The sequence below is a fragment of the Genypterus blacodes genome, unplaced genomic scaffold, assembly GCF_046128005.1.
Source record: "Genypterus blacodes isolate CSIRO-AG114 ecotype Tasmania unplaced genomic scaffold, CSIRO-AGI_Gbla_v1 ptg000044l_1, whole genome shotgun sequence".
Taxonomy (NCBI): Eukaryota; Metazoa; Chordata; class Actinopteri; order Ophidiiformes; family Ophidiidae; genus Genypterus; species Genypterus blacodes.
The window spans coordinates 3,334,518-3,349,042 of record NW_027466857.1 but is presented as its reverse complement, the minus strand read 5'-3'; the positions used below and the strand labels follow the sequence as shown (position 1 = coordinate 3,349,042).

The 14,525-nt window shown below is 40.9% G+C and overlaps 1 protein-coding gene across 6 annotated transcripts in view; it reads right to left on the bottom strand.

Annotated features, from left to right (window-relative positions):
• The window catches only part of LOC142999438 (LIM and calponin homology domains-containing protein 1-like), a 76,534-nt gene that overhangs the window by 38,366 nt on the left and 23,643 nt on the right, over positions 1–14,525 (bottom strand). For all 6 annotated transcript variants that reach the window (XM_076149009.1, XM_076149011.1, XM_076149012.1 and 3 more), the window contains exons 2-3: positions 7,085–7,155; positions 4,536–4,605 (exon numbers count right to left, since the gene is read on the bottom strand). In XM_076149009.1, coding sequence (XP_076005124.1) covers positions 4,536–4,605; positions 7,085–7,155 — 141 coding nt within the window. The remainder of the gene's footprint in view (positions 1–4,535; positions 4,606–7,084; positions 7,156–14,525) is intronic.

The following is a 14,525-nucleotide window of genomic DNA, read 5'->3' as shown; positions in this document are numbered from 1 at the left end:
AAAACAACCAACCTGTTCATACCAACATTGAGCCGCCGCGCAGGCCCGGCTGCCAAAGCACTGAGGTAGCTGCTCTAATTACAAAACAGCCCAAACTCCTCCGAGACTCGTTTTCCCATTAGCCCCCAAACAGGAAGAGGAAGGGGGAGTCGCCTGTGTTTTATTACGATGGGCCAGATAACAGCAAAACCCTTGTTTATGTGTATCTCACCTCTATAATCACAGCCAGGGGAGGAAAACAAGTGCAAAGGAAGTTACAAAACAAGAATATTAGAATTGTGTAATGACCGTCTTGTAAAGTATCATGTCTTTAGGAGATGTTGCTGAACTGCAGAGGTCATTTTGTTTTAATCTGAAACTGTTGCTCCCCCTTTGACCAATCAGGGTACTTTTTAAAATCCAGTTGTGTGATCCAACATTCACTGGAGATACCAGACATGTTGAGACAAACAATGAAAAATTAAAACCTCTATCAATATCACAAATTCTGACAGATTCAATCCATCCACTCACTTCTCTGGATTCAGGTCACAGAGTCCTCACCCTGGGACATTTCAACTGCATGTGACCACAGTCTCATTCTTTTGGTTACAGAGGTCATGACCTTAAAGTTGTTGCGCTACTGTGTCCATTTGTGGTCCGTATGAATATTGATGGAACACGCCAGGCAGTTTTCTCCCTATTTTGTCTTTACGCAACAATTTAAAGAAAAGAGCTCAAGATTTGGCTACTAAACACAACACTGAAAGATTTAAGGTGCAATTCTTCACAGTGTAAATTCTCAAGTGAAAGATTGGAAATGGGATCTGACAGATATATGATGGCCCTCAAAGGGATGTAAAAGATGAGACCTTCACCGAGTGCAGATGTGTCAATTAATCATGTTGCTTTAACAAAATCCAGAAAGAATGAATAGAAAAAAATGACAGCAATAGAACACCACAAGGACTGTAGGAAGACGCAACAAAAGGAGAGAAAAAGAGGAAATAGAAAAAAAACAATAACGAGAACAAAAAAGTAACAGAAACTGAATATTTATATTTGTGCATTGATTACATGGTTGAAACATAAGCAAGACGGAGTGAGTACAGTAGCTCCTGGCCTCCCAAGCTGAAACAGGATCATCTATTGTGTTTGTCACAGTGCTTGTATGGTGGATAAAAACAGACCTGTTAAGAATGTGGCAGCGTAATTACCCGTGCCTTGTAAAAAGCCACAGAAGGCTCACTGGTAGCCATTAGTGACGCCACGAGATAAGAAAAAACATTTCTGGCCCAACCCAAACTTCCTTGTCGGTTGTATTGTGATCCAAATAACACCCAGCTCTCCTTACGTTCTCTCCTCTGAGGCCATGCCCATGTGGATAGATCTGAAAACACACTGCTTTCTGTCCATTTTAGCCTCACACCCACACGGCAGCTGCGATTCCCGGCCCTGAAAACAGATCTTTACAAAAGATGCTCGCCACAGTTGATAGCTAAAATATGTGGGCGGGGTTGGAACAGAGATTTTTGAAAACACTGAAATATAATTGTAAACCTTGACAAAAATGGCTGAGCTGAATCCCACAGCAGCAGCAAACTTTGTTTCGCCGCCCCCTTTGAATTAAAAGAAGCGATTTATAATGATGCTGTACCAGGAGAATAGAAACCAGTGATTGGCTGACAAACAGGTTTTAACAAAAAGAGAGGAAACGAGCGGCGCCCCCTACAGTATAAGTATACAAGTAAACAATATGCTGTCAATAATGTTGTGCTTCTGGGAAATAACATGTACCACAATGATCTGTTTAAGTCAGCGCAGGGTGCACTTCTCTCTTTCATGCATATATGCATTTAAGGGAGGATCATACAAATAACAGGTGGGGATAGTGTAAGTGTAGCAAATTACATATTCCACTGAATTGACTAAATTACTATATTAACACTAATTCTGCCTGAAATGTCTCTGCTGCCAAAAAGCAGGTGCAAATTAGCCTAGCTGTATTAATGTGCGAATTTTGTTTTTCACTGTCCCTGGTGCTGAAAACAAGTCTTTTTATGTCATCTTATCTTTACTGTATTTCCTAGTTGTTTTGGTGACTCCTGTTGCATTTATATTGTTTGTGATCAACACCCAAATTAGTTTTTTAGCAGCCAAAGTTGACCTGCCTCCCTGTAAAATCTTAGTAAGCAACTTAGCAACCTTAGTAAATTAGATGTTCACTCTATGCAAATTGTGAACGGACAACGACACTCATCAGCTCACAATTTGTGCTGGATAGAGGATTAGTAGTTCAGATTTTCAAGGCCAACATCATTCTGAAAATTTAGCAATGAATAACTGTGATGCTTGCTGTAACTGTGTTACAGGTTAGATGTCATTAATTGTTATAAGTTTGTTCGATGACATTGCTGTTAGTGTGATGACACACTAATTGATGTAAGGCTTTAGAGCCTGATACTTGTTGGTTAGCCACCTTGGAACTGAAATCATTGGAAGAACATGTTTTGACTGAGCAAAGGACCTTGGACTTATCTTATCTTATCTTATCCTTGAATTAAACATTTAAAGAAAGCCGTTCTGGTCTTGCGATGCACGTGACAAACACTGAATGCCAAACTTACGGCACAGTGACACATTAAAGGCAAGGCATGTCACCTTGCCAATTGCTGTTTCAGTTGCTCTGTAAAAGACAATCATCTAAATACCCAAAGTATAAAATCAACTTTAAATTAAACGCATTACAGAGAGAGTCAGAGAGCAATGAGAAACAGGAGTAGATTTAAGAGGAACTCCAATGCTATCCACTTTCAGTATGCTCCTGTTTACACCTGAATCCTGGTTCTGAAAGGCCACTTCATCCAGATCAGGGTCTTAGGGGGTAATGAAAGGGCTCCACTGTATGGCACTGTACTCAAGTGAAACCTATCAGTGTTCAGCTTTCTTGAATTCACAGGCTCTTATTGAAAGCAAAAGCTCAGCGTAAGCTTCTGATAATACCAGGGGCAACAATGTACAACATTCAGCTCAGTTCTCAGGACCAGGAAGCACTTTCTCCCAGTAGACAAATAAATATAACAACGTCAACAATAAAACAAAAATGCTCTTTGATGGCTTTAGTGACTCATTCTAATTTCATTTCGTCAAGGATATACAATGGTAAGACAGCGAGGTCACTCTGAACATACTCTCTCTCTCTCAGACTCTAAATGATTCCACAGCTATAGGTGCTCCTGCTGGTATTTCACTTCAGGTATCCAGCTGACACAATAAGTTAGGAGACTTAAGTCCACAGATGGTCTCTCACACTAACACTGACTTACTGCCCAGTGAGTGAGCTGCTAGGGCTGCAGCGTCACACATGGGTGGTGATGGCACACCTTGACCATGGGTGAGGACTGAAATTGAGCTTTCAGCAAAAGATGCCGATAATTCATACCTAGAACTTTAAACAGCAGCTTATCATTGCAATATCATATTAATTATTATACACATAATCATCTTCAGGATCAATATCCACAATGGTGTCATCATCGGTTGAGTGTTTTTAATCTACAGTGCCCAAATGTGTGACTACTGTCTGAGCAAATATATGAATACACCAGATCTGGATCAATATCCGGATCTGTCCATCATAGGATAAAGACGCCTGAATTCCTCCATTAAGATAGATGTGTTTGGGCCTATTCACAAGTCTTACACACATAAAGAACACAAAAATGCATACTGTTGGTGAGACTGAAGCACAACAGCAGACAAATTACTGCAGATGAACTGACTGTATGTTTATAGAGTAGAGTGTTTGTAGCTGAAGCTGAGCACACACACACACCCACACCCACACCCACACCCACACACACACACACACACACACCCACACACACACACACACACCACACACACACACACACACACACACACACACACACACACACTCACACACACACTGCCTCCATCTCCTCTTACACCGATACAATTTACCTTTTAAAAAATGTTCAAACTTACCACTTTTTGGTTTTTCTTACAGTGTGTAAGATAAGCAACCTTACATGTATCATGATTCAAAGTCTAGTCTCTGCTGCTCATACACAAGAAGGGATGTCCTCCAGTCACACGGTGTGATCCATAAAGTCCATTTATCAGTGACTCGTTAACTTTGGGAGACTCCCCTCGTGGTTGAAATCTCTTTATTGAAATTCCAGACGCTCCTCTTACTTCATCACACAAGACTATCTACATACTTGCTCAAACCTTTCAGTGAAGCACGGCTGTGTCCCACTGAGCTGAGCAGACCTCAACCTGTCCATTCCTCAAAATCTCTGAGACTCTTCCTTCACCCAAATCCCACCTATCTATACATTTTCACTGCAATCTCTTCAATCAAAACTCCTTCGAGAGATCCTGCTGAGACACAGACATACAAATGCCAATTAAAACATTTGGCATACATAACCAGTGAAGTTTCCCTTGTGCATGAGTCATTTGGCAGTCGGTGTAGGAAAAGTGTAAGCGAAGCAAAAAGTTATGTTTGTAAGGGAGGACAGACGACTCACCAGGCCAGCGATTGGTGTCGGAAGTCTGTTGATTTTCTTCACCAGGCCAGGTTTAATACAGCTCAGTAACCTGACAACGGAACACAGGCAGGAGAGCACAACAAGTTACAGTAAATAGATACACGAGTCACACCTCATTATATGTGACAAAACTGCAGTCAACAGAAGGGGGCGAGACACATTTCAGGTCCCATAGTGACCACGGTGATCCTAAATCACAGGTGGGAGTCAGCTCAGAGTGCAGCTCCTGGTACCACTGGGAGCTATACTATTTCCTTGTCATTAAAACCAGAAGAAAACATGGAAAAGGTTTGTGTTAATTGTGAGCTGTGACTGCAATCGCACATTTTTTTGGGAACTTTACTGCCATTACCACAGTTTCACAGTGAGTCCCTGTTTCCCCCTCTCATCTCTCTTTCTGTCTGTCTGTGCTCTCTCTCTCTCTCTCCCTCAGTCTCCAGTTTCATCTTTTGTGTGTGTTTTCATCATAGGAAGCCCTGTATTCAACTCCTGTAAGAGAAGAATCCAACCTCGGATACTCTGTCAGTATTGGATGTCGCCAGCTTGTGATGTTTGTGGCATTCCAACAGTGATTTGGTCATGAAGTGCTGCAATTTACTTCTCTGATGAGGCTACTTTCCCTCACCCTGCCTCCATTTCTACTTTGATTAGTCATTAGCTTTATAAGTATATTCCTTCAAACTACTTTCAACAATGTTCAGAGAGGGACATTCCCTTTCTCCTTGTACACAGTACATGTATGAGGTAGAAGGTTTTCCCACTATAAGTAAATTATTAGAATGAAAAACACTGCTCCATGCATGCACTTTTACAATAAATATCTTTTTTTTTTTCCTTTCAGCTGTTAATCTTCAGGGAGCAGAAAAACACACCAGTGCAGGCCAATAAGTCTTACAACAGGGAAGGAAAGATTTCATGTGTATTTTCCCATAATACAAATTTGAGCATTACGAGAAAGTGGGAGGACAAGAGCGTTTTCCTGGATTCTTCAACTCAGGCAAAAACACAAATACACATAAGAAAATATCAATAAAGCAGTAAAAACACATTTCCTTGAACATCCTTGAACATCAGGAAAAAGAGGGAGAGTTTGCAGAGTGATTTGGTTTCAGAATTAATGAGATTCACTGCATTGTTTAAGAAGACTTTTCAGTAGTTTTAGGATAGTTGGAAGTTTGCCAGAGCAAAACAAAAGACATTTGAGCCCTGCAACTGTAGGTGTGTGTAATTAAATGTCCTTGATTATCAAATTTAAACATTGTTTGCACTTACACACTGCAAGTCTTCCTGTTTAGAGTGGATTTCAAATTATTGTTTATTATTTACATCTAAGGGGATTCTACAGAGCATTCCCACAATGGCACTGATGTTAAAATCTGTGACTTTTCCCTAAGTCAATAGGAGAATTCCCTAGACAAATGTATTCCATCCTTGGTTTGTCAGAGTTGTTTTCCAAATGTGTTAATCAGACCCGTTTCCCCCACAGCTGTGCCGATATCTAACTTAACGCAATGAACCTGTAAAACAAAACACATCCAGATATCCCACATCCGTCAAAGACAATTTGTCAAAGTTCCTTGGTCCCTTGCCTGGAGTGGAGCCTCTTTATTCAGCCATATTCCAAAAATTCCACAACCCGTGGGGATGCTGTTAAATTGATTCTGTCAGTATTCATGTGAAGAATGGTGTAAACACTGGGCTTGGGTGACTGAATGTGGCACAGAGGGATAGAAACGGGAGAAAGAAACTGCAAGTATGTAAGTGTTTCCAGCTTGTCTCCTTTCATCACGGCGGCTCGTAATGAACAAGCAGACGGGGCTGCAGCGTCGCACTCCAGGACACTAACAGGATGTCACTTTTCCTGCAAACTAGGTCACCAGTACTCTTACCCAAAGGAAACCAACACGACTGCCTGTGTTATTCCCTGTTGTTGCCAAACATACACAATTACTCTATAATCACATGATTATCAGAATATTTTTACCAGTCAGCATATTATGATTCCAAACTTTTTGAAAAGTTCATTTTCCCATGTTCTTTTTCACAAATTCCTTTTTTGTGTGTCTACACAGTTCAAACTGAATGTCAGAACAAAATGGAGGTAAGGTGAAGGTTCACAAACCGCTGTATAAATAACAAAATAATCAAAGTTATTATTTTCTGTTGTGCGGCATTGACAATAGCACTTGTTTCTGCTATGCTATGCAATATATATACGCAGAAGTGTAGGTTAGAGTGGCGAGGAAGTTCTGATCTGTGTGTTTACGTGCATGTGCAGATGTGCCACATTTGTCAGATTTATATCCTCAAATGTATGTGGCCCAAAATTGATCTGGTACATTATTCCATGCGCTTTTTGCTGTTTACAAATCATTGCTTATATGTGCCACAAGCAAGCAAACTGGGTCACATGTGCCCGGTGATGTAAATGCAGGATTACAGTTTGGGGATTTATTTTGACACAAATTGTAACTTGCATTGCTTTTTTTAGAAGTAGCAAATAGGAAATGACTGAAGTTTGAACTTACTCGCATAGCAGTATCCCATTCTCCAAACCTCCTCTGAAGTCCTTGTCACCAAAGCACCGTCCTGTGACAGACTAGAGATGGGAGAAACAAGGAAGGTTGGTTTGGGTGGTAAAATATGAGAAACATAAGAGACATTTGCAATCAAACAGTGCAGAAAAAGATTTCTCATTAAGATACAGCTGATCAAGCCACAACAAATAAAAAAACTTCACACTAGAAGCACTTTAGATAGAAAATTACAAGTAGCACAAGTCCTTATTAAACACAAGAGAAAACAACACAAACACTCACAAACACACATTAAATGTGTTTACACCCGGGAATAAGCAATAAAACTGTGAAAACCCAATAAAGATGGCAGCGAGCCAAACAGTTGCACATCAAACGATCACGTCAATCTATTGATCTAAAGTCCGGACACACTAAGTCCATTTGGATACCAAGAAACAAGCATAACAACCTTTATCCGCCTTTATCCACGCTCCTTTCACATCTTTTCTTCACAGTAAATCCTGATAATGGTATGGGGAGCTGCACAAAAAGGACCCGGACATATATCACGTCCCTCTCTGGTCAACAGCACTAACCGCTAACAAGCTTGACATAAGCTGCAATCATCCCCACCAAAAGGCTGTGGCGGGGTAATATGTTGTGACAGGGGATTTATGGGGTAGTAGATGCTCAGTTCCTTTGAGAGGCCAGTTTGCATGTATTTGCATGACTCCGTCAGCAGGCATGCGTGCATTGTGTGCTTTGCTGAACACATGGCAACACGTATCAGTGTGTCCTTTGTTAGGTTTCATTTGTGACACACGTGAAGAATGTGCGTGTTTCAAGAATAATAATGTGATAATGAATAGAAGGTGATACAAAATCTCATGATTTTCAGGTTTTTGCCATGTGAACTAGGTCACTGACATTCTTTCTTTTCTAAGTTGGAGCATTCTCCAGATTTTTGGAGTTCACTTACCCAGATCCCTGTGCAAAAAATGTTGAAATACCTCTAAATGCAATTCAACTGGAAGTTATAACTTTAGTTTAACGTAAAAAAAAAATTGGAGTAAAGCATTTGACATGACAATGACCATACAGTAACGGGACATTTTTAAGATTGTTTTTTTTTAAACCATATAGGTAAACTGGGGGACAATGGGGTGACAAACAGAGCAACTGCACATAGCCACAGCCAGCAAAGATTATGTTGTAATACACAATGATGTAGTTGTAGTGTTTTTGATGACATCAGTGTTGTAGGTACAAGTCTTTTACAACATGGCATCATACAACAGTGCATGCAGCTTTGGAACGCATCATAGGCTGTGATGAGAGAGATAGAGGGGGGAGACACAGGGGAAGAAACAGAAAAGCAAAACTAAAAGGGAGGAGATCCCACACAAAGACCCAATCCACCCCCACCCCAGCAGCCACACACACACACACACACACACACACACACACACACACACACACACACAACAACAACAACAAGTTTGATATAAATATGTTTACAGCTGCCTCAGAAAGTGTTTGTATGTTATGTATGTAAAGGAAAGAGATTATCAGAAATTTGCATCATTGCATTGTTCAACTTATAGCATAGAGATCCTCATATAACGGTCCATCCATAGGTCTGGTCAATCAACACTAAATATTGACAGCATTCTGTATCCTACAAGAAAACGATGCCATGAGTGAGGACATGAGTGATCTGAAAATAGTGTAAAATCATTTAGAGAATCACTGGACAGATTCAAAAGCAGCAGATTCTGTGAAACAAAAAGCACTGAAACCAAATATTCTGTCCAAAGAAACATTGGGGTCCTGGTCTTTCCAGTTTTTAGGTTTTATTGTCAACTCAAATGAGCCTCGGTAAAAGCATTTCCAAATACCAGTAATAGTAAAATTATACACTCTTTACATGACTAGAATCCATACATAAAAACATTGAAGCTCACCAACATATTTAGACATTCGACCATTTTAAAAAGTGGACCCCTTCAGACTACTGGCCTGGAAGACAAAACAATTACAAGATTAAATTTCCTGAGAGATTCTGTTACATTTATTTGTACAGCTGTGGCTAAAAAAAGTGTGTGGTTGTCGAGCATCTGGCTGGGCTGTGTGTGTTTCTGTCAGCTTTTTGGCTCGTTGGGGGAACCTGGACCGGTTACAAAAGAAATGGACTGCTGTATGTCAGTGGTAAGCCGACAGGAGGCCTCATTTCTGCAGCAGCGGGGGTTTACCCACGCTGCTGTTTGCTGGGAGGCACTCAGTCTCAGTCAGTCACAGAGAGAAAGTCACGCAGACACGCGGAGAGAAAGTGGCACAGATTCATCCCGTATGCTGACATTTAGCGATTCACTGCCACTATTCAGTTGTGCCGCAGCACTTGTCAACCAGGCTTTGTGTGCCTGGTGATGACAGGGAAAAGTGTTGAGAGACAACTGTGAGTGACAGTGAGGTCTGACAGGGCGCCTCATAACACAAACACACACTCCACCAAACCACATCCTTTGCTAATGAAGCGCTCGGTAACGTCTGCGCATCAGAATTGAAAAAGAAGAAGAAATTGTTAATTCATGTTTAAAAGTCAGAAGCGATCCCGCACACACACACACACACACACACACACACACACACACACACACACACACACACACAGGTGAAAGTAAAATCCTTCAAATAAATGACGAAGCATGAAATGAGCTGTGCAGCATCCTCTAACTTCAGCAGATGAGTTTCTAATGTGTGTTCTAATGAGTGATCTCAGCTCATTACCCGGCCAGTTGAGTCCAGTTTTCAGTATGGACTAACCAGCACCAAAACTCAATGATCTGCAAACTCTTGCTTACTCTGAAAGCGAAGAGAAGCCATGAGCTCTGTGTCACTCTGCATCATTTTAATGTGAGCCATGCTTTGTTAGGGTGAGACATGCATTACAGGGTCCGTGTGAGATTGTTGAGCCCAACGTGAGTAAATAACATTTACAACTTTTATAAACTCAATAAAATCAAATGAAATTTCCCGATTTTTAAATGACTAAAACATTTGGTGGTCTTGTACATGAGGGAATGACATCCCCAGATATTTGCTGTAAATAACATAACAATTCCACTTTTGAATGCTAGAGAACTGCTGGTAAGACTCAATGGCCTAGATCCTTTTATATCTGCAGCTGAAAAAATCTGAGTAGATGACCTTGATTTAAGAGCTACTCAGTAAATGTGTCAGATGAATGTAGTACTGCTTGCCTGCACTACGCTGCTTCAATATGATTGATTCTCATGAAGCAGTTTGAGTTTTTTGTGTCTTGCTTCTTAAGACATTGAGAGGACATTAAGGGGAACAGGGCTCTAAGCACGAGGACTCTGTTCCCGTCTACGGCCTCAATGGCTTTAATGGCGAGAACACATTTAAGTATCATACCGCTTTTTCCAAAAACTCAACAAGTTGCAAAGTATTATTACTTTGTTTTGTTTGTTTTCATAAAGAAAACAATATGGCTTGACTTATAGACATTATATTAGTGTTCAGTGTGAGCACTAAAAAAACATTGTCTAACGAAAACCTCCTATTAAGATTTATTCTATTCATTTCATTCATTCTATTTTTTGAAATATACACAAATTGGGATGTACTGTAAATTCAGGTAGCTTAACTATTAATTGAAGGAAATCAGATTGTGAGACTTCCTAAACTGTAGGCGAGCCAACCCAAATTTTCAACATGACAAGAAGTAAGAAGTCCCTCTGAACTTCAGCCTAACACTGACACTAACACTGTTTCCCAAATCAGAATTAAAAATCAGGCCAAACGTGTACAGTGGCTGTCTGCCTTAAGGAGGAAAGAAGTTCAAACAATTTAAGCATTAGAAAAAAATGCACCCCTAATAAATCACAAATATAATTTCATGACCCTCTGTGGGACACCAACCCCCAGATGAACATCTGGTGTCGTTATTGTTTGATCCATAATATACTGTCCTTTGGGGTGTATGCACATTAACATCAATTACACAACTCTGTTCAAGCTATAACAAACTCTGGCCTGCAGATAATGGGAAAGATTTGTTTTTCTCATCAACTGAGAACTTTGGCAGGCACAACAGAGTCACTACAGGTTTTAGTTCATGAACATGTGCTGCTGCCATAAGAGTCACCCAGAGCCGAAGAGCACATGGAAGTCCCGTCTGACCAGAAGAAACAGCTAGTTGTTAATGTTTTAAAAGACATATAATAACAATTGGTATCAAAATAACTAGGTATTTAAAGGTAGACCCTTAATATACACCATAACAATACATCATATGGAGGTTTGTTGACTTATACCTTACATTATATATGTATGTGCAGAATGACTTGGGAGGGGCCAGGGAGAGTAACTAATTGTGTTTGTTATTGTGATTGTTCTATCAAACATAACATCATATTTAAGAAGGTAGATTAAACCATTACACATTTCTAAAGTCAAATCATAGAGACTTACCTCTTATGGTCAAAGTCAAAGTCAATGTCATGGGTACAAGTCAGTGCACTGTATTTATCTAATCTATGTCTATATTGCCAAATAGAAGACAAACATGTGCATAGACAAAAATGCATCCTGAAATGCTGGAAACGTCTGGATCTGAAAACCACAGCGGGGTCATAGAGAGGGACTCAAACAGAGGAATGTGTAGACTTGGTTGTTTTCAGTGGAATGCTGCCCACATTGTTTCACAAACAATCACACGATGCTGGTCAGTTTCTCCCTCCTATTGACTTCCTTCCCCTTGAACTCCCTTAATGTTCAGACAGAAGTCACTCTAATGGATTCATATCCAAAACAGCAATCTCTGTCACTTTGTTATGCATGAGGAAAGGAAGTCTGTGTTAGTTTACCAAAACATGAATGAGCTTCCAAAAAGCAAAAGCAAAGTGTTTGCCAAATCCCATTTTTCCCAGGGTGAGCATTTGTGCATCCTTTTTTTCTTTTGAGCAAATATGAGATATAAAAAAGAAAATGCTCTCGAAATCTCTCATGAGATGTCGCAATGATGTTCCCAGATATAAACATCACTGTGAAAGGACGAGCCTCCTCAAAGCTTCAATCCAGCACAGCTATAAAACCACAATAAATTCAAATAAAACAGTCTGTACCTCAACATCCTGTTACCACAGCAGTCAAAAAAACATTCACTCCTCAAGGCTGGAAGGGGTCCAGTTCTTTCACCATCCTCTCTACCTTGAGGGCCATCCAGTGAAAATAGATCTGTAGCATCACTGTGATAATCTCTCAGGCCTTCCGTTCTATGACTTCCCGTCGTAAATGAACGCCCAATGATTAAACATATCGGCACAGGTGAGTTACGGTCTCTCGGAAGTAAAACACAACTGTATGAAAGAGTCTGGGGCGATGTATGACTGCCCTGTCAAAGAGTTGACAGCTCATAGCTCGAAGGTTTGTGAACATAAACAGGAGACATGTGCTTCCAGCCCACACAGTTGCTTTATTGTTACATGTCTGCTTTGTGGTCAAATGCTTCCTCTTAAGTGTTGCGTAATTGTGATGGAATCAAAGTTCAAAGGAATATGTAAAAATATCAACTGATCTTCAGCCAATAATCATCTTGCAAAGGGGAATTACCAAGGTTCGTCTTGGCAAGATCATTTAATCTGTGGGTGCTTCTGGTTCTGAGTGAGTCCGCGTAAACAACAGTATGTTGTTCGTACTATTGTTCGTACTATTACCTGTTATTCATTCAGCCTGAGCAGAGTCATCACAGGGGGGCTGGAGATGCTGTGTTTTTTTTTACTTAGTATTCCTCTGAGCCTTCATGCAAGAGACTGGCCAATAAAAACCAGTCAATTTGTATCACTCTTGCAGGAATCGACTGTTTCATGACAAGACAAAACCTGGCTCTGGCACAGAAGCGCTGCCAAGGTTTTAGCATGATAAACCAGTTAAAAACATTGTCTTTGGCTTCAGGGGAGCAGAATATGTTGGAAAAAAAATTTCCACAGACAAACAATTGTATTAAAATTACTAACATCTGACACTTCGTATGAGGGGCCTCTGGCTGGGGGTCTCTCAGCTCATGGGGCTTTAACAAGTTCAGCCAAAGGTTAAAATAGCTATCTGCCAGCTATCAATCATCAAGACCTTTTCACAGGCTGCCACCCCTGCCACCACCATGGGGCTCCACTATTGTGACTACGGACTGTTTGCTCTGCGCTTGGTGTGTTGGTATGTTGGTGGATGGGATTGGAGCGAGAGGAGGGAGGGAAAGGGAAACGGGGGATTTTGGGGCGCTGTGGAGTTCAGAGACAAAATAAACTCACTCATTTCAAATCTGCCCAACTGCAATACGTCAGGATGTAAACCAACAGTATGTAGCATGCAGCATTAGGGGTTATTTTCAATATGTATGGCATTAGCAGTGGGCCGGCAGGCAGGAGGATTATTGGGGAAAGCTTGGACCCTTCTGTCAGGTCCAAGGCCACATGGAGTCAATTTCTTTGTCCTTTGTCCTTGGATTCGGATGTTTCACAGCTGGAGTATTCACTTACATTGAATCAACACAAAGTCACAAGAAAATACTGTATTCTGACGAAACCTCAACATTGAACAGCCCGTACAATTCAGAAGAGGCTTCAAAATGTGATTTAAAGACACATTTTGATTGGGAATGTAATAACACAACATTTAACTGACGCAGTACGAGAAGAAACCCAACTCTCCCCTCCAGAAAGTAAGAAGAGGTGCTTCAAGCATCTGGGGCCAATGTGGGCCTGGAAAACAGAATAGCTTGTATCTTTTTTCCCTGTGTCTAATTTTAGCAAGCATCATGAGGTTTCCCTGAGTTGGCAGAGGTTGTATAAGATTTGGTCTAAGATTGGATCGTGGTTCTGAAGGCCTGGATGGAGGATCACCGCTAAATCACCACAATCAGTTGCAGATCCAGCCAATCACCACGTCAGACAGATCTAGAGACGGCCAGCAGCAGATACAGATGGGTTTACACTGAAGGAAGAGCCAGATCGATGATCACACAAGTACACGCAAACTGTCCAAATATGAATGTATCTGAGCTTTGACGATTTTATTTTATTTTATTAACCCGCAGATATATCACACGCACACACACACATCAGTGGAGCCATCTGATGTGGGCATGTGTTTACGTACATGAGACCAACTGCAAACACCCGGTGGGAGTTGAAAAAGACTCAAATCTATTGAACTAAGCTGAAACCACAGTGAAGTCGCCTCTCAGGCCAGATACAATGAACAAAAGCCTATTATACAATGGGAATCATCATAGGTAATGACAGTTAATGGAGCATAATCGTAAAGGTATTACACAGTGGAATGGGCACTGGGCCGCGTCAGTCCCAATCCCCGAGCCCAACTGTGGCTTTTGGGAGAATATTTTTAGGTCGGATTGATGACAGCAGCCTAT